The sequence below is a fragment of the Pimephales promelas genome, chromosome 1, assembly GCF_988280905.1.
Source record: "Pimephales promelas chromosome 1, fPimPro1.hap1.1, whole genome shotgun sequence".
Lineage (NCBI taxonomy): Eukaryota > Metazoa > Chordata > Actinopteri > Cypriniformes > Leuciscidae > Pimephales > Pimephales promelas.
Genome location: NC_142769.1, coordinates 16,314,425 through 16,336,063, shown reverse-complemented (window position 1 = coordinate 16,336,063; position 21,639 = coordinate 16,314,425). Strand labels below are relative to the sequence as shown.

Here is a 21,639-nt window from a genome sequence, read left to right as displayed (position 1 = left end):
GTGGCGAGGGGGAACTTTTTCAACCAGGTATGACACCAAAATAAGAGACGACAAATAAGAAACACCAGGACAGGCGTAGATTTAAAAGTATGACTACCTTCCATATCTTTTTTGAATGTTGAAATTTGTTTTCCCATCCTTGTAATATTACATTAGCTGCGTTTTTAACCCATGCTGCCAAATAATGTAGCCTAAAACTGTGTAAAATATAAGAGACTATGTTTTTCTGTAGATTTTCACAAATGGTTTTGTTTGAGGAAAAACAAAAATATATTTATGGTTTAATTTTTGTTAATTTCAGTTGTTTGGCCTCAATTGCATTTAGTTGTTTGGCCTCAATTGCATTATTGCATTTTCTGTAATCAATCTGGCAACAGCAAATGATTGTTCTGCTTGGGGTACACCTTCAAGTACATAAACCCATAGATACCATATAGTCTAGATGCCCTATTGGCCACTGGGCACTGAGAAATCCGGCCGCCATCTTGACTCAGTCGTATTTGTAGTTTCTTTGCGTGGCAGCAGATAAGAGGCCAGAGCACTGTGGAGCATTTTCCTGTTCTAATCGGCGGACCATCAAAAACAGGGCCCAGGGGATTACTTTTAAGTTTTAACATTACCTTACTATTGGTTGTATTTTGTGAATAGAATATTACTTGATAATTAAGGAGGAGCAGCAAGGGTCTTTGATATTACTGTACTGAAACCGGTGTTCACCCAGCATGGAGAGGTGGGGTAAAGTAACAATTACAAGAGCTTCTTGGTTATCAGATAATCAGATACAAGCATTCAAGTACCCTGTGGTATGAATAATATCTATCTATCTATTTTTGATTTGATTTATTCAACAATGTTTATAAACAACATATACAAACATGCCAGAGGCGATTCATATACATTTAAATACAATTGTTGAGGATAAAATACACAAAGCCTCAGGCTTAGGGTAGATCGATCGATCTATCTATCTATCTATCAAGTTTCCCCTCCCACTTCTGCTAGTTTTATTGATAACCTATATCTTATCCCATGCGAATTGGCTATTAATATTACAGAAGTCCTGTGGTAAAATTACATTATTAACTTAGTGCATCTGAATAGGGCTTTCGATTGCAATTGATAATAAGGTACAATAATTATATGTGGAAATAAAACAATTATTATTGGTATAATAACAATTGGCCAAAGAATTTTACACAAGTGTCATAGACTGTATTATCAGTGTTGTGCAGTCACTACTTGTAGCTTAGCTAGTAGTATTTTGTTGTTAGCTGCACTATAAATACTGAATCAAGAAACTTTTCAGTAGCTTAACTCCTTTATTGAGATGTGTGCCGTGCAAGCTTGGTCAGAGAAGCTAGACCAGCTTAATTTGACAAGAACTACCACTTTCTAGCCCTGAAAAACAATGGTGGCCTAGTGACTAATGGACTTCAATGGGAACCAAACGGTTCAAGGTCCAAAAGACAGTTTCAGTGCAAACTGCAAACTGTTCAAAGGGCTTTAAACAATTTCAGATGATGAATAAGGCTCTTATCAAATAAAACGATCGCTCATTTAAAATTTTTTTTTTTAAAGTTTAAGTTTTATAAGCTCAAATGGTCGCCTTGCTGTTCTGTGATGTGAGGTCGTGACTCTCCTATTCGAACTCGTTCATCAGAATGAACAAATCTTTTCCTGAGTCAACTCGTTCATTTCGTGACACGAAAAAAAGATTAGTACATTTTGATAAACGAGTTCGTAACAGGAGAGTCACGAACGTGCATCACAGAACAGAGCAAGGAGACCATTTGAGCTTATAAAACAAACTTTTTTGTTTTTTTAATGAGCGATTGTTTCACATGATTCGCTTGATAGCCTTCCCGATACGGTCCGAGGCTCTGACTCGCTGACACAGTTTAAAACGAGATTAAAGACGCATCTCTTTAGTCAAGCATTCACATAATCCTTACCTTTTAGTCCTGTTATGCCATACGGAACCGTTTGCCACTGAAACTGCTTAACGCACCAGTGGTGCTCGACAGCCTTTTAGACAAACGGGTCGGTGCGTATGGTTGGGTTGCGGAGAGTTCAGGTTACGGAGAGTTTGTGAGATAGGGGTTTTCTAACACCAACTCCCGTATAATGGAAATCATTATGAACATCAGCTATGCTAATTATTTCCCATCTGCCTTTCTGCTGTTATCTCGGGACGCTTGTCCCGAGAAAAATGACGTTCGTCAGGTCCAGTTTTGTATCCAGCCTCTCACGGGGATTTCGGATGCCCCAACGCCTGTGAAGAGACGACTCAACGTCTGCGATATGTTATGGCGCCGTTTTATACATATAAATATTAAATATAAATATTGTTTATATAAACAATATGAATGTAAGCCAGAGAAGAACAGGCCCACGACTGAGCCTGGGTTCTCCCAAGGTTTTTTCTCCATCCAATCTGATGGAGTTTTGGTTCCTTGCCACTGTCGCCTTGCTTTTGGCTTGCTTTTGGCTTTCTTATGGCTTGCTTATGGCTTGCTTAGTTGGGGTTATTTAATATTTAACAATATTATTGATCTGTGTTGTACTACTTTCATGTTATCACTGTGAAGCTGCTTTGATACAATCTGTATTGTGAAAAGCACTATATAAATAAATGTGACTTGACTTGACTTGATAAGACCCTTATTCATTGTCTGAAATCATTTAAAACCCTTTAAACAGTTTGCACTGAAACGGTCAGTGCAAGTTTGAAGAGCAGTATGCAGAGTGTTATTTTACATTTGATTACTTGAATATAGCAGGTTAATGAACACTATACTATTAGAACACATGTGTCAAACTCAAGGCCCGCGGGCCACAACCGGCCCGCAAATGAATTATTTTTGGCCCGCATGACAAAATGTATTTATTTTTAGAGCTGGCCCGCCGTTATATCGGTTCAAATTACGTGGGAGCACTGTGTCACGTGACAAGCAATGACGTGTCACCATGGAAACATGACCGCGAAAGCGTCACATTCTGGGCGGTAACCCGGATGAGTGGCCATTATGGGGGCACTCGGATGTAAACAACAGCATTTACTGCACTATGTATGTACTACGGAACACATTATTACACTAAAAAACACAGAAAAAACCCTTGGTAGGTACGAAATCATATAGAGAAGGACTTACCAAGCAGGAGAGAGCGTAATATTTTGACAAACTAAAGTTAATATGTGGTAATGGTGAGCTTCTATAGCCCGTACTGCAATTCTTCCTTCTATTTTCTTGTTCCGACATAGGCTACGCTCAGATTGTCAGTCCAAAAAGCACATGAAATCCGTTTCAAGCTAGCAGCTACATCCATATGTGGTTTGAAATCCTATTCAAATACCATGCCTCAGTCTGAACGATCGGATTTCGGATGGAATGCGACTTTCACGCCACATAAAATGTAACGTTAAACATCAGTTTTAGAGGAGACATGCTGCAAGTCGCTGCCGAAACAATGCTGTGTTGTTGCAAAGTGCCGGACGAGCAGAAAAATATTATTTCTGAAACATGTATTGAAACCGGCGCTGACAAGAACGCGGAAAAAGCCGTACCGTTGCATAACAGATTCCTACCGTTCTGCCAGTCAATGTCAGTGCCGTATTGCTGATGCTGTGCCTCTGTCAACCACAAACGCCTTCTTTCATCAGTTTTTGCACTCTTCTCTTTAACGTTTGGTAGTCTGTAACTCAAAAGGTATTTTCCCCGATGTGACAGATTAGTACAGACCAAAACTCGGCCATTTTTCAGCATAAATAATCAGCCAAATTTGAAGGAAGGTGAACTTTGAAAAGGTGGACTTTCATTTTTGCATTTCTTTCTCTTGCTATAGGACATTTGATTTTCATTTGAAGTAAATAACTTTTGTAAATAACCATAAGAAATTAGTGAAACTGATTTTATTTATTAATTTTATTAATTTTATTTCCTAATTAATGTTGTTTTATTGGCAATAATATATAGACCTTGTTGTTTTCAGGTTCATAATAATAATACGTTGTTTCAATAAGTGTTTAACCTGTCCGGCCCTTGACCTATAGCAATTTTTTGATCTCGGCCCACTGTGTATTTGAGTTTGACACCCCTGTATTAGAAAGACTTGCATGAAAAATTAATAAAATTGTATATTTTATCCTATTGTTTAGAATATCATTTGTTTTAATTTTGATAAAAATGCTTGCATTAGTTAGCCTAGTATTTGGCATCAAGAATTGTTAAATTTTCCTAGTCTTTTAAATTTTGACATCATACCAACCTAATTTCTAGCAAAATATGCTGGATATTTATATCGCTATGGTGCAAAAAAAAAAAAAAAAAAAACATTAGATTTGTCATCTCAGCCACTAATCAAGTTAAATAATTGTGGTAACATTACTGACCAAAATACTTGTGATTATGATTTTTGGCATAATCAAGAAGCCCTAGTAGATCATAAGCTATCACTTGGCATAAATGTGAACTATTCATTGACTATGAACTGCTCCGAAACCTCAAGTCTGTTGAAACGCAGCACTCACATTTAATTAAATCACATTAATCCATAATTACAATTCCTTGAATTCCTCTCGACATTAAAATAACATGATACTAGAGACTTTTCTTTCTTCTTTATGGCCTTAAATTTGAAAAAAAAAAAAAAAAAAACTGAATTCAAGGCTTTTTAAGGACCCACGGGGAACCTGGTTTTTGTGGAAATTCCTTCACAGATCTTTAGGAAAACAATAGGGCACTGAACACTTTCAGTGCTTGGGCACTATAATAATGGCATACCTGTGGTCAGGGTCTTCAGTGATTTCAACATGACATATTTGGATAAGTGGAGCATCAAGTTGATAAATCTTGGTCCAAAAGCAGAGAGCAAATGTGATGCAGCTACTTTAGGAAAAGTGTTACCTTCCTCGTTCTAAATGTTAAATAAATAATAAAAAAACAACATTAAAAACCAGTAAAGGTGCATACGGAGTACAATAAAAGTATTTAGTAAAATAGTCAAATATACTCATATGTAACTCGACACATATTACTCAACGTTTTTTGCCCCTAAACATTCTCTAGGAACACAAAATGAACAAAATTAACAGAGAATTTTATGTAAAAACAAAAATTGCACATACCGCTATCTCTTGAAGCCACGCAAAAGCCACCTTGCGAAACTCTGAATCACCTTTATGATCCCAAATTGGCCAGCAATGTCTATACAAACAATAAAATTTTTGAATCAGCAATTCAAATCACAACAGATGAAGATAAAATGAAAAAAGTACTGTATAGCTAGTGTTACCTGAAGACGTCTTGGGCACGAATGGGATTCAGTTTATCAAATAAAAAGTGTATGACCATGTAGAATGCCTCTTTGTTCGGCTTATCAAACATGTTCCTGTAAAAAAAAAAAAAAATAAATAAAATGAAAGCAAACAAGCAGCATTGATCAGGGCCTCACATCTTGGTGTGTCTGAGCATCCCTAGCCTTTCAAGTACTTCCTGTTTCATGGCTTGAAGTCAATTCATCATGCAACCCTCAACAATGCGGGTAAATACGATATGTACAGTATATGGTATAACAGCTGAAATAGCTGAGTCAGTCTACTACACAACACACTTAATGATTGGTGAGAAAAAAAACCCTGCCAACGATACTTATGGTTTTATTTATAATACATTATACATAATGTTACGTTGGGTGTTACTAATAATTTCCACCGTGTTCTTATTGAATTTATGTTTGAAATTAATTTGTGAGAACAACTGTTGAAGAAAATGTCACAATTAATTTGTGAGAACTGTTGAAGAAAATGTCACTAAACCCAAATGTTAGGTTCATACACAATATGTTGTCTGGTTATTGAATGCCAGACTGGTCCACAGATTGTGAGCTAGCTTGGGCTGATTGTCAGATACTAGATACTGTTAAATTCCAGACTGGTCTACAGACCGTGAGCTGAATTGACTTAGGCTGGTTGCTGGATGCCAGACTAGACCACAGAGTGTGAACGGACTTGGGCTGGTTGTTGAATGCCAGACAGATCCACCTACTGTGAGCTGGCTTAAGCTAGTCATTGAATGCCTGACTAGTCCCCAGTTTGCAAGCTGGCTTGGGCTGGTTGTTAGGTGCCAGACTGTTCCGCAATCTGTAAGCTGACTTTGGCTGGCTGTTGGATGCCAGGCTGGTCCACAAATTGTGAGCTGATTTAGGCTGGTTGTTAAATGCCAGACTGGTCCACAAACTGTGACCTGACTTGTGCTGGTTGTTGGATGCCAGACTAGTCCACAGACTGTAAGCTGGCTTGAGATGGTTATTAGATGTTAGACTGGTCCATAGGCTGTGAGCTGACTTGGACTGGTTATTATAGATACCAGACTGGTCTACCAGTTGTGACTGGTCCACAGAGTGTGATCGGGCTTGGGCTGGTTGTTGGATGTCGGATTGGTCCACAGATTATGAGATAACCTGGGCTAGTTGTTGGATGCCAGACTGTGAGCTGGTTTAGGCTGGTTGTTGAACGCCAGACTGGTCCACAGATTGTGTGTTGACTTAGGCTGGTTGTTGGATGCCACGTTGGTCCACAGATTGTGAGTTGGTTTTGGTTTATTGTTGAATACCAGACTGGTCCACAGAGTGTGATCTGACTTAGGCTGGTTGTTGGATGCCAGACTGGTCTACAGATTATGGATTGACTTGGTTTGTGGACCAGTCTGGCATCCAACAACCAGCCTAAGTCAATCCATAATCTGTAGACAAGTCTGGCATCCAACAACCAGCCTGTGTTCTGACTTGAGCTGACAGCAGGCTATCTGACAGTTCAACAAACTGTGGGCTGACTTGCGTTGGTTTTAAAGGGTACACATCATGCTTTTAAATCATTCATTTTTACTTATAAATCATACATTTGTGGTCTATATAAAGCATAACTGCAATGCTTGGGTCTGAATTCCTCATTATTATAGCTCCACAGGCCCCTTTTCTACCCCTTTTCTGATGTGCGTCTGTAAGCGACCCGTTTCAAAGCGGCCCCTTTAAATAAAATGGAGTTGCGTCTTTCCCCGCCCGCTCTCCAGGTCGCTGAGTTCACACTCGGTTCAACTCCCCGCGTTCGGCCATTATTGTAGTTTAATAAGGGATATACGATTATATAATATAGCTTCAAAGAACATTTTTAGTCACTCTTTAACAAAATGTCAACAACGGAAGACTTGTCCATCAAGCCTTACATATTCGAGCCAGAGCGAGCGATTTGAAAAAGACGACGACGAACCTGCAGAACAACGTCTTCATATGGATGCGGGGGTATGTAACGTTAAGTTAACTACGTTGTGTTATTAGTGAAAGTCGACTATTTCTCTTGTTAAAACAAGCACACTGACAAGATAAATGACTACGGTCTAATCTTACCACTAAAAATCTGTATTAATAATAATATAATAACTTGCATGTAAAGCATCAGAAAACACAGCAGCTAACGTTAAATGATAGGAGGAATTTACCCCCCATTCAGATGAAGTCGATCGGCAAACCCTTCTGTATACTGGAGGAGGTTGTTGAATTGGGGATCCTTGAAGTGCTTCAGGTCACTACATACAAGAACCGAACATTTTGACTTGCCCTCTTGTAACTTCTGCATCATTGAGCTTGGACTACAAAATCGGAGCGAGAAATAATAATGGCGGATTGCTCGAAATGTTGGGCCGGTAGTCAATGTCCTTATTTGTCAGTTCCGCTGCAAATACAGTGACGTGATAGTTCAAAAAACGTCAGAAAAATCTGAACAGGATGAAAAATGACCAAAACAGAATATAAAGATATAAACGAAGCACCTGAAGAGAATAATTTAATCTTTTCTGTACTTATAAACACTCCAAATATACAACAAAATGCATTTAAGGGCTAAAAAAAAGTGGATTTTGCATGATATGTCCCCTTTAAGATGCCAGACTGGCCCACAGATTGTGAGCTGGCTTAGGCTGGATGTTGGATGTCGGACTGGTCCACAGACTGTAAGCTAGCTTAGGCTAGTTGTTGGGTGACAGATTGGTCCATAGACTGTAAGATGGCTTGGGCTAGTAGTTGTAAGCCACTGGACCAGTCCACAGCCTGGTAACGGACTTGTGCTAACTGCAGACTGCTGGGCACAGACTGGTCAGGGGCTTATGCTAACTGCATACTGCTGGGCAAGAGTACAAACTAGTTACGGGCTTGCGCTGATCGTACCGCAGATCCCCATATCCCCCAATGGGGCGGAACACATAACCCTTCCCTCCCACAGAGTCCCACTAAGTGACATAATTAACCAGCGGGGCCCAGAGAGAATCGAAGTCAGCTGATCGAAATTTGTTAAAAGCAAACATGGATTCCAGACTGATGTGATCCGACAGTAGATTTCTATACTGGTTGATGCTAAGATTGTTTTTAGTTTTCCAATTCAAAAGGATAGTTTTCTTTGCGACAGATAATGTGGTAAGGACCATATGTGCTTTGTTGATCTCCATATTGATATCATTTAAATTCCCTAATAAACATAGCTTTGGACAAGTAGGTATATTAAAATTAAGCCATATTGATAAGTCCTCACAAACCTTAGTCCAGAATCTTTGGACTGGTGTACAAAGCCACAAGGCATGCATGTAATCGTCTGCTGTATTATTTGTGCACTGCGTGCAAATATTTGATTGATTAAAAGTTTTAATCAATCAAATATTTTTCATTTAAAACCCATCTTGAACATCCTTTGTCCTGTATTGTAAGATCGATGGAGGATTTTATATTGTACAAGCTGTAGATTTAAGCTGTCAGTCATATTAAAATTGTTTAATATTATTTCTGACCAAAACTGATTGGTGGGATTTAGTGATGGATCCGACTCCCATTTCGCAATTGGTAATGAAATTGTATCATCTATTTTAGAAATAACTCTATATGTTTTCGATAGTAGTTTTGGAGTACCAAGGCTCCTAAATTCTGTAACACTTGGTGGGAGTTCCAGGTTTATTTGATTAAGAGGGAATTTTTTACTTATTACTGATTTGAGTTGTTGATATTCTAAAAATCTGTTGTTACTTAGCCCATACTGTGAGGTGATTATTTGGAATGGTAAAAAATTACAGTTATGGATTAAATGCTCTAAATATTTAACTCCTTTGTTTTTCCATTGGATAAAATTGATCATATTTTTGTTTAGCGTGATATCAGGATTATTCCATATAGGGGTGAGTCTACATGGGATCATTGAAGAGTGTTTTTTTTTTTAAAGAAATTCCCACCGAGCTGTCAAACAAGTGCTGATGTTAATGCTCTTAAAGCACTTATGAGATTTAATATTATTGGAGCTGAAATACGGTAGATTAGAAATTTCCAGATTGTCGCATAGTGCAATGTTTCATCTAATGCACTAGGTTTGAGCCATTTAGAAATATACTGCAACTTATTTGCTAAGAAATAATAATGGAAATTAGGTAAATCTAGTCCACCCCTGTCTTTAGTTTTCTGTAGAGTTTTCAGGCTGATTCGAGAGGGTTTATTCTTACAGAGAAATGTGTGATTCTAGTGATCTAAACCACGTATCCACAAGTTTCCGAGGGGCGCTCCTGTAAAAAATAAAGTGGGTGAAACTTCCGGTGAGGCGGCAGAAGTAGCATTCCAATGGTATTTTGTGTGTTAGTTAGCGAAGAGGCTAGCTGTTTTTCTGAGAATTATTTTACTATTTAAAGACGCAGATCTTTATGAGAGATGTCGTTACAGAGCTCAGGGACAACATGTGCTGTTCGCGGTTGTATAACCGGACTAAACTAATTCATTGGCTTAAACGTGATTGTTTTGAACATAAGCTGAAAACGAGTGATCCTGCCAGAGCCCGTGTCTGATCCTGCCAATGACTGTAGTTTCCATCACCTCCCAAAAGACGACGAATCTTCCTGTGTACATTTGTTTAAATTCTTAATATTTTATAAACTCGATCAGCATGTGATTGGCTGTTCTCTACACACCTAAACGCAGGATCAAAGCCTGATACCAAATGTGCCAGTAATGTATTCAAGTAGCACTTTCATTTGTAATTTTTAATAAACTCCAAAGCACAATGACTAAGTGTGTATTTTTTATTTTAATTGTTTGTCAGCTCGCACAACTGTCTGTCACCATGCCTTGATGAGTATTGAATGTTATTATAATACTCCCAATCAACTACTGCGGAGGGTAAAGGTACGGTTATTTCACCCTTTTGAATTTCGTTGAGATTGTGTTCCCACATCGTTAGCTAGTTTGGATCGCTATAACTTGAATGACTGTCAACTGTTGAATAAAGGACTGTGAAGCATGTCAAGTCGCGCTTTGTTTACTTCCAACCGGAAGTCGCGCCCACTTTTGACGCAAGACCTCATGGGGCATAGGAAACTTGTGGATAGGGAGGTTTCGTAGGAACCATGGAAAACAAGTAATTAGATTTTCATTAAGTCCTATTCCTCTTTCTCTCTCGCTCTTTTTATTTATAGGTTTCTACCCAAGTACTGGCATTTCTGAATGGGCAGAGGCTGGGATTTAGTGAGTTTGAAGTGAAAATAGGCTATTTGATGAACGTATAGTATACTATGTGCGGAGAGCATTCACTCAATATTATCATCTCATTTTTGACAGAGGTGGCTTTTAGAGGATTTTGCATCGGAGTTCTTCATATATATCAGGAGCCCTGATGATAAAGATCGTTTTTTTATTATTATTTATTTCACAGGAATGCTATATCTGTTAAGCTCTAAGCTGTTCCTAATGCTAATCACTTCTAAGAGAGTGAATGGAATATGCTGCACATGTGCTTGCCAATAAATAAAGAATGAAATTATAATACTTTCTCCTCAATTTTAATACTTTAATATTGTTCTTAAGAATAGCTAAATAAATAATAGTAGCCAACATACACTCACCAGATATCATTTAGTATTAATTATTTCATTGATCGTATCTGCCGATACTGCTGCCAGTGATCAGTATTTGACCCCAAAAATTCTGACCGAAGCATGTATTAAATCAAGTAATCAAGATTATTAATCAAGTATTAAATTTAATTGATTAATTCAAATTCCAATAGTCCATAACCTTTTTAAACAAATCAATGATTTCAAGTTTGTTTTCAGTTCATTCATTTACAGTCATTGTAACTGATGATAATGCAAGGGCGTAGCCATCATTTCAGAAGTGAGGGGGTACCAAAAGTGATAGCATATTAAGCCAATTAAGCAAAAACCTGTCAACAAAAGTCTGAAGGAAAAAAAAAATGATATTTATTTGAAAGCAATAAAACAGAAAGAAAGAAAAGTTGTCCAGTACTTTATATTGCACTTACAGGGTTTTTTCTGGCTTAAAATGAGGCTGAGGTGGTAAAATCCTGATCATGCATTTTAATAAGATAAAAAAAAATTATTTTTCGTAGTCTACGGTGTTACCCACAGTATTTTTGTAGGTAGAACTCGGTACCTCTAGGGGGGCCCGGGGGCATGCGCCCCGTAAGAAAATTTTGTACATTTTAAAGATAAATTCATTAATATGGTGCACTTAGGCGGAGTTATTCATCATTGTGCAACACAATTCGGATACAAAATAACAAGTTACTTACAGTGCTTGACTTTTTTGTGAAAAAGGAGTGAAGAGTTTTTTGCCATTTTGAACTCTATGAAACTGATAGATTCGGCTAGGATTCGTGTCATAGGCTAATGCACAGGTGACTGATTACCAAGGAAACGTGAAAGTCACCTATGTAGATAAAGATAAACTATCCTTGATCTTTGGATTTTAAATCTTGACGTATACACACCCGCGAAAACCTCAGCTTGTCATAGACACACTTGCCCTATGAAAAAGTGTGGGGGACGAATTTACATTGTATAAAAAGTCCCCCCTGTAACCGACACCCATGTGATAATGTAATAATATACAGTCGTGCTCAGAATTAATGGCACCCCTGGTAAATATGATGAAAACTGGCTGTAAAAAATAATTCTGCATTGTTTATCCTTTTGATCTTCCATTCAAAAAAATTCTATTGAAGCTAAAGAATTGAAAGTGGGGGTAAATCACACTATGAAATAAATGTTTTTCTCCAAAACACTCTGGCCATAATTGTTGGCACCCCTAGAATTTTTTTTTGAGAAAAATATCTCTGAAGTACATTCCCATTAATATTTATTTTTTTAAGCAAATCAGGGTGACTAGGAACATGAAATTGTCCAGCTATGACTTCTTGTTTCAAGGAGTTTAAATATGAGGAAGCACATAAGTCAAATTCCCTGAATCATCCATCACAATGAATAAAACCAAAGAACATGGTTCTGATGTGCATCAAAAGATTGTTGAGCTTCACAAAATAGAAAGTGGATGTAAGAAAATAGCTAAAGAATTGAAAATCCCCATTTTGACCATCAGGACAATAATTAAGAAGTTATAATCAACTAAAGATGTTATGATTCTGCCAGGAAGAGGATGTGTGTCTATTTTGCCTTAATGGACGAATGAAAGTTTGAAGGATGAAAGTTTGAGTGTCCAAAGACTCTTCAAGGATCACAGATGGAGAATTGCAGAGATTAGTTGAGTCTTGGGGTCAGAAAACCTAAAAAAATATATATATATATATCAGACAACCCCTACATCCCCACATGTTGTTTGAGAGGGTTTCAAGAAAAATGCTCCTCGCTCATCCAAAAACAAACTCCAGCATATTCAGGTGTCAGACACGACTGGATCTTCAAACGACACAGGGTTCTGTGGTCAGATGAAACTAAAAAAGGGGCTTTTTGGCAGCAAACCCAGCAGATGTGTTTGGTGCAAACAGGGATGACGAGTACCCCATGCCTAAGGTTAAATATACTGCTGGATCTTGTATGTTGTGGGCCTATTTATTTGCTGGAGGTCCTGGACATCTTGTTCCGATACATGGTATTATGGATTCTATCAAATACAAAAAGATAAAAACCTGACGCCTTCTGCTAGAAATCTTATAAATGGGCCGTAAGTGGGTAGTCCATTAGGACAACGATCCAAAACAAAAATCAACACAAAAATTAGTTACGAAGCACAAAATGAAGCTTCTGCCATGACCATCCCAGACCCTGACCTGATGAGTGGAGTGAACTGAAGAGATGAAGCACCAACATTGATCTGGGAATCTGCAGGATCTGGAGAGAGTCTGTATGGAGGAATGGTCTCTGATCTCTGGTCAGGTGTTCTCCAAACTCATCAGGCATTATAGGAGAAGACTCAGATCTGTTATCTTGGCAAAAGTTTACAGATCTGAGGTTGCAAAAAGTTTTTTAATAACAGGGTGCCAATAATTATGGCCAGAGTGTTTTGGAGAAAAACATTTATTTCATAGTGTAATTTACCCCCACTTTCAATTCTTTTGCTTCAATGAAAGGTTAGAATTTTGCCAATTTTTTGAATGGAAGATCAAAAGGATAAACAATGCAGAATTATTTTTTACAGCCAGTTTTCATCATATTTACCAGGGGTGCCATTAATTCTGAGCACGACTGTATATAGTGAAACCGTGATATTTTTGAGACTGTTATTATCATACCGTGCAAATATCATACTTTTACAACCTTATAACGCAACTCAACTAGGCCTCATCTCTTTATTTTTGCATATGCCTTGGGCGGGAATGATTTAAATTAGGGATTATATGACGTGTATTCCCTAAATCTACAATCGAAAAACCGTGCCTTCTGATATAGAGTATTAATTAATTTTGGAGTTACTGTTAGGCCAACCTGAAAAACACAGTTTATTTCATTTTTAGCCACCAAAATGAATATCTGTCCTACCAAAGATTTATTTTATCAATTAACGAAACCTGCCGTTCTGCAAGTACAGGTACCTGCTAGCTGGCTGCTTTAATACCCTCCTGTGAGTGATTGTGTAAGTGTTCTGTGTGAAGAGCCTCAAAGGTTTCGATTTGCAATGTGTGTCTGCAGCGTTGAGCTTTGTAGACAATCACAGACATACCCCTTGACAGCGTGAACACAATGACCAATCAGTTCATATGGGTAGGGTACTTGATACTTTGTATCGAGTAAGTCCACCAAAGAACATTTGACCCAGGAAAAACACTGATTTGTATCTTGAACCTTGTATTTATTTGTGCTATTGCATCTAATTTGCTTATTTGTTCATTTTATTAATGACTGTTTACTACTCGGTTTTACATTTATATAAGGCTAGTAGTAGTTTTTGCTGTGGTATCAAAATAAGAATTGAGAATTAAGTGAAATTTCCCAGGTATGTAAAATATTAATGTCATAGCCTAACCTTATTTGTTAGAATTTACGATTGCATGGGTCACACCAATACCAATTTTGTTTGTTTGCTTATTTATTACTGTTTTTAGACCAAACAGAGAGGAGTATTAACCCTCAAACCATATTCACTTTATAGCCCTTAATCCTGTAATTGTGGACAAATGTGGGCACAGAAGACTCGGGTGTGATCCTAATTTTTATTTATTATAAAATGTTATATCACTGTCTTCGATAAAGTTTTGTCTATCCATTTATGGTGTTTTTTTTATTTATGGGGTAAATTTGAATTTATTTACTTCAAAAAGTACCATATTTTCTAAGTAAATTATGCTTATTTTTATGTTTATTTTTTATTTTTTTAACTATATTAAAATATCATTCCAATAGGTTCTTAGAGCTAAACCTAAAGGTGAAGTGACTTTGCGGTCACCTGGTGTCTTATTGTGGCTTATTTTAGAATGCTCTAAATTACAGTTTTTTTCCCATATTGACCCAAAGATTAAGGAGTTTTTTGTTTTTTTTTCACCCACTTAACATTGTAGAACGGAGTCAAAAAAAAAGTGTGGGTGTTCAGGAGGCAAACTTAGGAAAAGTAGCCAAGTCTTGTACTGCTCAGATCAAGGGAAGTATTTTTTAAAAATAAATCAAAACTATTTTGCCCACATTTGTGCAGAATACAGTTTTAGGGTTAAGAGTGCTTTTCATAAAACCCAAGATTTCTGTTGGGCGGAGCATTTGCGCGATGAGAACTAAGATGCGGCTCAATCAACTCTCTAGCTTCCTAGGTTGCCACTAAATAGTGTACACGTATTCGGGCACTGGCAAGTAACTTACAGTGAGGATCCCAGATCACAAGACATTGGGACACTGATGACAATTTCCATGACAAGGCCTTTATTGTACAGCATCACCACTGGTATTTATGAACAGCAGCAGAACTGATTTATTTATTATATAATTTGTTATTTAAAGTAAAATATTTTTCTTGTTCAATATTACAGCCGTAAATAGATTATAAATAAAAGCTGGATTATGAACATTACTTATGTACTTTATAACATTATAAGTTACTTACAAAACTTATGTTTATAATTAACCCTTGTGCATCCTTATGGACATTTTTGTCCTTTTCAGTTTTGTTTTTTTGATCACTTTGCCTGTGTTAAAGCTAACTGCAAAAAAACTTGGCACAGGTATGTATTTTTATTGGAATTTTACTATTTCACCGTCATTTTCTTAAAAAAATATTTTTTGCATTACGTACAAAAAAATACTCCCTCTCAGCACCTTTTGGACAAAAATGTCCCCATTAAAACCCATTAAAACTGCCATTTTTAATCCCCGGTTCAGTTAACTATAAAATTATGCAATCTTTGTTAAGAGGCTTTCATTCTGATGGCAAGGCTTAAAATTTTTTATTTTTTATCAGATGGTGTCATTTTTTTTTTAAGTTTGGCCAATAAAACAAATATCGCTTTATTCCTTTTTTCTGGTTCGGCATACTACACAGCCAACTGGATAAATTATGCAACAATATTTGTGTGGGTGTGTTGGTGTGGATGTCAGAGTGTGGTTAGTATGTGTGTTATAAAGAAATATGTGTGTGTGGGCGCATGTGTGTGTTTGTAATACTGAGAGAGAAAAACTGCAAATTCAAAGCCAATCGCTGTGAGCACCAGTGGGGTTTTGCTGGCACCCAATGGGGAAAATATGTTACTACGCCCAAACAAACTGTTACCGAAAGCTCATTTTTTGAGATATCCTCAAATTTGGAACACAACCTATTTAGATTTATGGCTTTGATTTTATTGCAGTTTTGAGTTCAACCTGATTTAAAAAATATATATTTTATATAAAATATTTTTTATAAATAAATTTCATAAACTTATACCTATATAACTTTTTTTTGGATTTACTTATTATTTTATTTTTTTTTTACTTCAGCAATAATGCAAAGGGTCTTCTTTAAAATGATAACAAACTTAAGTCTGTGCTCCAAAGCGTCACATTTTTATGACATGGACATTTTTGTCCTCTTTTTACCTATGTGTAACTTTTTTTAATTGATGCACAAGGGTTAAATAATGGTTTGTATTAAAAAAAAAAACATTTTTAGGAAGCGAAAGTTAATGTAAAGTTACTGAGTTTTGTATGTATGGTATGAGTATATATATATATATATATATATATATATATATATATATATAATATATATGGCTGCAATAAATAACAAGATGCAAGTTACATCTAGGACCAGTGTAATTAAAAGACAAATAATAAAACGTATGACATATAACAACTAACATTATAAAAACCACACGATTACACTAGTTAATGACGAAGATATTAGGTCATGAGAAAAAAGAGATAGCATGACTTACATTCCCAGATTCAGATGTTTGATGTTTTTGGTAACGGTCTCCGGTCTGAATTCGAGGCACTGGAGGCACCACCATAAATATTTACCGTTTGACTTCTGTAGTTTGGACATCTCGCATAATAGAGCAGCGCTTCACTACAAATAACTCCGCGATCAACTGGACAAACACGTTGCAGGTTATCAATTATAACCCATTCACACCATAGTTATCGTATATCGCTTGGTTTGGGTGGGACCTAGAAAGAAAGGTAAACTGAATAAAATATTTACTTATATTCAAGATCACCGCAACTTCCTGCTAACCGCCAAATTATTTGAGCGTATTTATAGCGTCCGTGGTTGCGTCTCAAATCTTTATCAAGACAGACTAGTGCCCATGTTTCATGCTGATTTATATATAAAAACAATAGGCTTAAAGCAAAATGGCGACTGCGTCAGTCTCCAAACATATCTCTAAATCAGGAGAAAGACTATCAGTGTGTTTATACATCAGCATTTAAGTACGCGAGAGCTTTGCATGTAATGGGACGCGACCATTGAATGGGCGGGACCTGAATTACGTTGCAGTTTCTACTACGGCAAGCAAAAACGGTCAAATACGTCAACGGGAAAACAAAAGCGGAAGCAGTTAGCTGGATTTGAATGTTGGCGATTTACCATGATATTTGGTTCTTCGACGCTCATCATGGACTTGCTGTCATAGCAACAGGTCCGTCAGCTTGAACTTGCTCGCGAGCTGGCTTATTTCTAGTCCAGTCATTTTATGAAAAAAGGTTGAACAAATTGCAACAGAAGCAAACTCAACTGATTTTGTATACTCAATATGAGTAAGGAAAAAAAAGCCCCGAAGAATCCCATTAGGGGAAATTTTAATTTTAACCTTTAGATATCATCATGAAAATCACTGAGTTGATTACTTACATCAAGACAAACAAAAAATGTATTACAATTTTTTTTAATTGTTTGTTAAAATGGACAAACGGTGCAATATAATTACGTATTAGCTAATTTGCATTAAATCCCCAAACAGATCTAAACATTGGGTATAGCAGGTGAAAGTTATAACAGTAACAGTATACATAACATATAACATACATATACATAACATATAACATACATACATACATAACATATAACAGTAAAAGACTTTTGCTGTGTCTGAAATCCCCCATTACTCACTATAGTGGCCTATATAGTGAGCTCGCCATTTTGTAGTGCTGTCCGAATGTATAGTGATGATTATTATACCCTATACAGTCCACTCAATGTATCCTAGAATGCATTTTGAAAAGTAGTGTACAACCGATGGTCACTAACCCAGGTGCGTTTGACCGTAAGTGGACTGCGAAGTGGACTTCACACACAGGGTATTTGCCATCTTAAGTGAGATTCCAATTCGAAGGGAATGAACATGTTCAGTTCGAAAGGCATTGCAAACGGCATAGGGAATAAGGGAACATTGATACATCACTTCACAGGAAGTCAGTGAAGTCCACTTCAACTGATATACCGTGTTCAGGGAGTAGGGAGCAGTGAACACTTGTGTAGGGACCCTGTCGAATGGAACGCACCTCCCGTATACCATCATGCATTGCGCTGATCGTAAAAATAAGTTATAATCATGTGTGGAGTAGCGCATTATAACAGAAATGGCCAGAAATCACTTTTAGTTTTTACATTTTGGAGAAATAAGCTCAATATAATGTAATGTATTTATTTAAAAAATCTATTTAGCCCAGAGCCGGCTCGGCACCAGCTGACAGATGATGTAATCAACGGCGCCGAGAGACGATCGAGTCAGAGAATGTCTAATTGGCCTTATGCACAGCTGCACTACTTCCTGAACTTAAGTCAGCTCCTTGTTTCCTATCTGCCATTATTGGACAAATTGATTGATTCAGGTGTGCCTGACCTCAGTAGTCATGGCAACAATAATCAGACACACCTGAATCAATCAAGTTTGGCCAATAATAGCAGACAGGAAACAAGGAGCTGGCTTAAGTTCAGGAAGTAGTGCAGCTGCGCATAAAGTCAATTGAAGAGAATTGGCACTGGCTGGTTACTTCCGGGTTCTGGACTGGCTGCAGTAACGCGTCTCTGTCCATGCGGGGGCGCTCGCGGTCGAGTGCAGAATGAATGGGTGTCAATGGGGTTTTACCCCCAGAAATCCACTTTTCTCAGGATGTAATTTTTTGTCAAGTAATTTGAAAGTTGCATTCAAAAGGGAGGGCTAAGAAAATACACTCAGCTGAAAATTGCATTTTTAAGTTCACTTATCTGTTCTAAAAATCCGTTCAAAAATGTGATGACGTCACACAATAGCAGAATGCTAGCGTGTTCCGGCCAACAACAGCCTAACCTGTAAGAAATCAAAAAGACATAAGTACTCGTTCATTCAACTTTTGGCCTATAATCTATATTGAACTTGCGGAATCAACAATAAAATCTATTTTGATTTAACGACAAGCAGGTGAAAGAGACACATTTCGCCGTTTAGCCCCATTGACTCCCATTCATTCTCGCCCGCGATCACCTCCAGTGGAATTCTAATGGAACTGCAACCAAGGTGATGCACAATGGGGCTAATAGGAAGTGCCAAGGCTCTCCGTTAGATGGGCTCTGGTAGTGTCCGAAAGTGGTGTTTCTATTATGCTGGTGAGCTCACTAGTGCTCTGCTGAGTCTGTTCTCTACCCCCAACATACCCGGAGTAGTGCTTTGAGTGGAGATTTCGGACACAGCATTAATGTTAAAGGTCCCCTGACATGGGTTTTTTGTATTATTTTATAATGTTTCCTGGGTTGCCCTTATAATGTTAGTATGTTTTTAGATCAAAAATAGTCATAATTTAGAAATAAAAGGCATTTTTCCTAGCCTGATTTTAGCCTCTGCTTAGAACGGTCTGTTTGAAGGGGCGTGTCTGCTGTGGGATTCAATGTAACCGCCCACTGCCGTGATTGGCTGACATGCTTGCATATGAAATAGCTACATATTACATGTGAAACTCTTTTAAATGCGTTTTACTACAGCTATTATATGTTTTTACTATTACAGATATCGAGATTACTGATTCGTGAGAAGTTTTTGAAGTATTTAGATTCTCATCACATAAAATGTTGCTGTGATGAGCAGCAGATGACAGTCTGTCAATCGCGAGAATGAAGATCTTATTGTATAACGCAGTTTCTGCACTCTCTGCTTTCACCAATGCAGACACGATGATGTACATATAGTAAGAGCTTCGTTGTGCAGTGTAACGCAGTTTCTGTTCTCTCTAAAGCCTGGAACTCGTCCGCTCTCGTCGAGGTAAAAAGCTGCACTTGAACTCACCAAGAGAACAGCAGCCGATTGTCAGCTATAGCCTAATGTGTGTTCTACGCCTGCATTTAATGAGCCAACTGTCTATTTATGCAGATATATTATATATATATTAGTCTATATTCGTCATTCAAAAAGGAAAACTGACGCTGCCAGCTGCAGATACACATAACGTAAACAAAGCAGTGCGTGCTTACCGTTTAGAATATCAATCCTGCTCACTTTGTTTAAATAAGATTATTTTCCTCCTATTCAAAGAAACGATGTGAAGTTGATAATATGCTGGCTTGATTTACTGATGCATAAACAGTATCGAACGATTTTGAGAGAAAGATTAACTAACCTGTCTTCTGCCTGTTGGACCATACAAAACTTTGGGAGTCGAGTCGGCACATTTCCAGAGAAAATAAAATTAACCCATTGTTTCTTCAGAGGCACGGATGAAGGAACTAAAAAAAAATACTTTTGTGTTCATTTGTACATCCGAACACTGAGCAACTGCCATGCTTCGCTCGTTTGCAACCCATGATATTTCTCGAGGGAAAACTCAAATCTCAAAGCTATTTCTCTAGGAAAAAATAAAACCGCGCCTGCGCGTGTTCGTACTTCCTATTCTTAGCTCGTTTGGTTTTCTCATGGTCGGTCTCTGGGCGGGCAAAGCAGAGAAAGGGGAGTAACCTTTCCCCTATATGACGTTATATAGGGGGAGATTCTAGATCAGCGCATCTGAGATGCAGATGGATGCAGAGAAGAGAAAAATTTAAAATTCTAGACACGAGGGGACCAAATACAGTCTAGGGGAACTCATATTAATTTTAAAAAACCTCAGAAAATGAAAATTTCATGTCAGGGGACCTTTAAGGTCTGAATGGAACCCATTTAGGCTACCCATGAACATTAATACAGGAAGTAGGCTATAGTTACTTTAGAAACTAGCCTTTATTATTATTGCAGAGATGGGGTTTGGGCATTGAGTGCATTGTGTACTTAATTAGATTTTTTGATCCAGACACTTTTTATTTCACCTAGCCTACCTTTTGTCTTCTGCATTCTCCTTACCCATGTCTCCTGTTCTTCCCTCAGACTCATCCCCCAGAAACAGTCCCATTGACCCAGTCCCAAACCCCATAATAATAACCCCTGCCATAATAATTAATAAAGGCTGGTTTCTAAAGTACTTCTTCCTGTATTAATGTTCATGGGTAGCTTAAATGGGTTCCATTCAGACCTTAATGTTAAATAGTTTACTGTTATATGTCAACAAAATTCTACAAGACATTTTCACCTGCTATATGCCCAAGATCTGTTTGGGTAGGCTATTTATGCAAATTAGCACATATGTAATTAGATTATGCACCATTTGTCCATGTTAACAAACAATTGCAAAAAAACTTGTAATACATTTTTTGTTTGTCTTGATGTAAGTAATCAACTCAGAGATTTTCATGATGATATCTAAAGGTTAAAATTTTTACCCAATTCACGTGAGAAAAAGAATGAATAGGCTATGTGAATGAATGAGATATAGGGATATATTTCGGTCTATTTCTAAACTTTCCCCTAATGGGATTCTTCTGGGCTTTTTTTCCCTTCCTTACTCAGGACATATTGAGGATACAGAATCAGTTGAGTTTGCTTCTATTGCAATTTGTTCAAGG

The 21,639-nt window shown here is 37.4% G+C and overlaps 1 protein-coding gene across 4 annotated transcripts in view; it reads right to left on the bottom strand.

Annotated features, from left to right (window-relative positions):
- The window catches only part of haus6 (HAUS augmin-like complex, subunit 6), a 32,142-nt gene extending 15,182 nt beyond the window's left edge, over positions 1-16,960 (bottom strand). For all 4 annotated transcript variants that reach the window (XM_039669785.2, XM_039669786.2, XM_089128220.1 and 1 more), the window contains exons 1-4: positions 16,667-16,960; positions 5,293-5,388; positions 5,126-5,204; positions 4,782-4,914 (exon numbers count right to left, since the gene is read on the bottom strand). In XM_039669785.2, the coding sequence (XP_039525719.2) occupies positions 4,782-4,914; positions 5,126-5,204; positions 5,293-5,388; positions 16,667-16,776 (418 nt within the window). In that variant the 5' untranslated portion in view covers positions 16,777-16,960. The remainder of the gene's footprint in view (positions 1-4,781; positions 4,915-5,125; positions 5,205-5,292; positions 5,389-16,666) is intronic.
- Between the last annotated feature and the right edge of the window lie 4,679 nt (positions 16,961-21,639).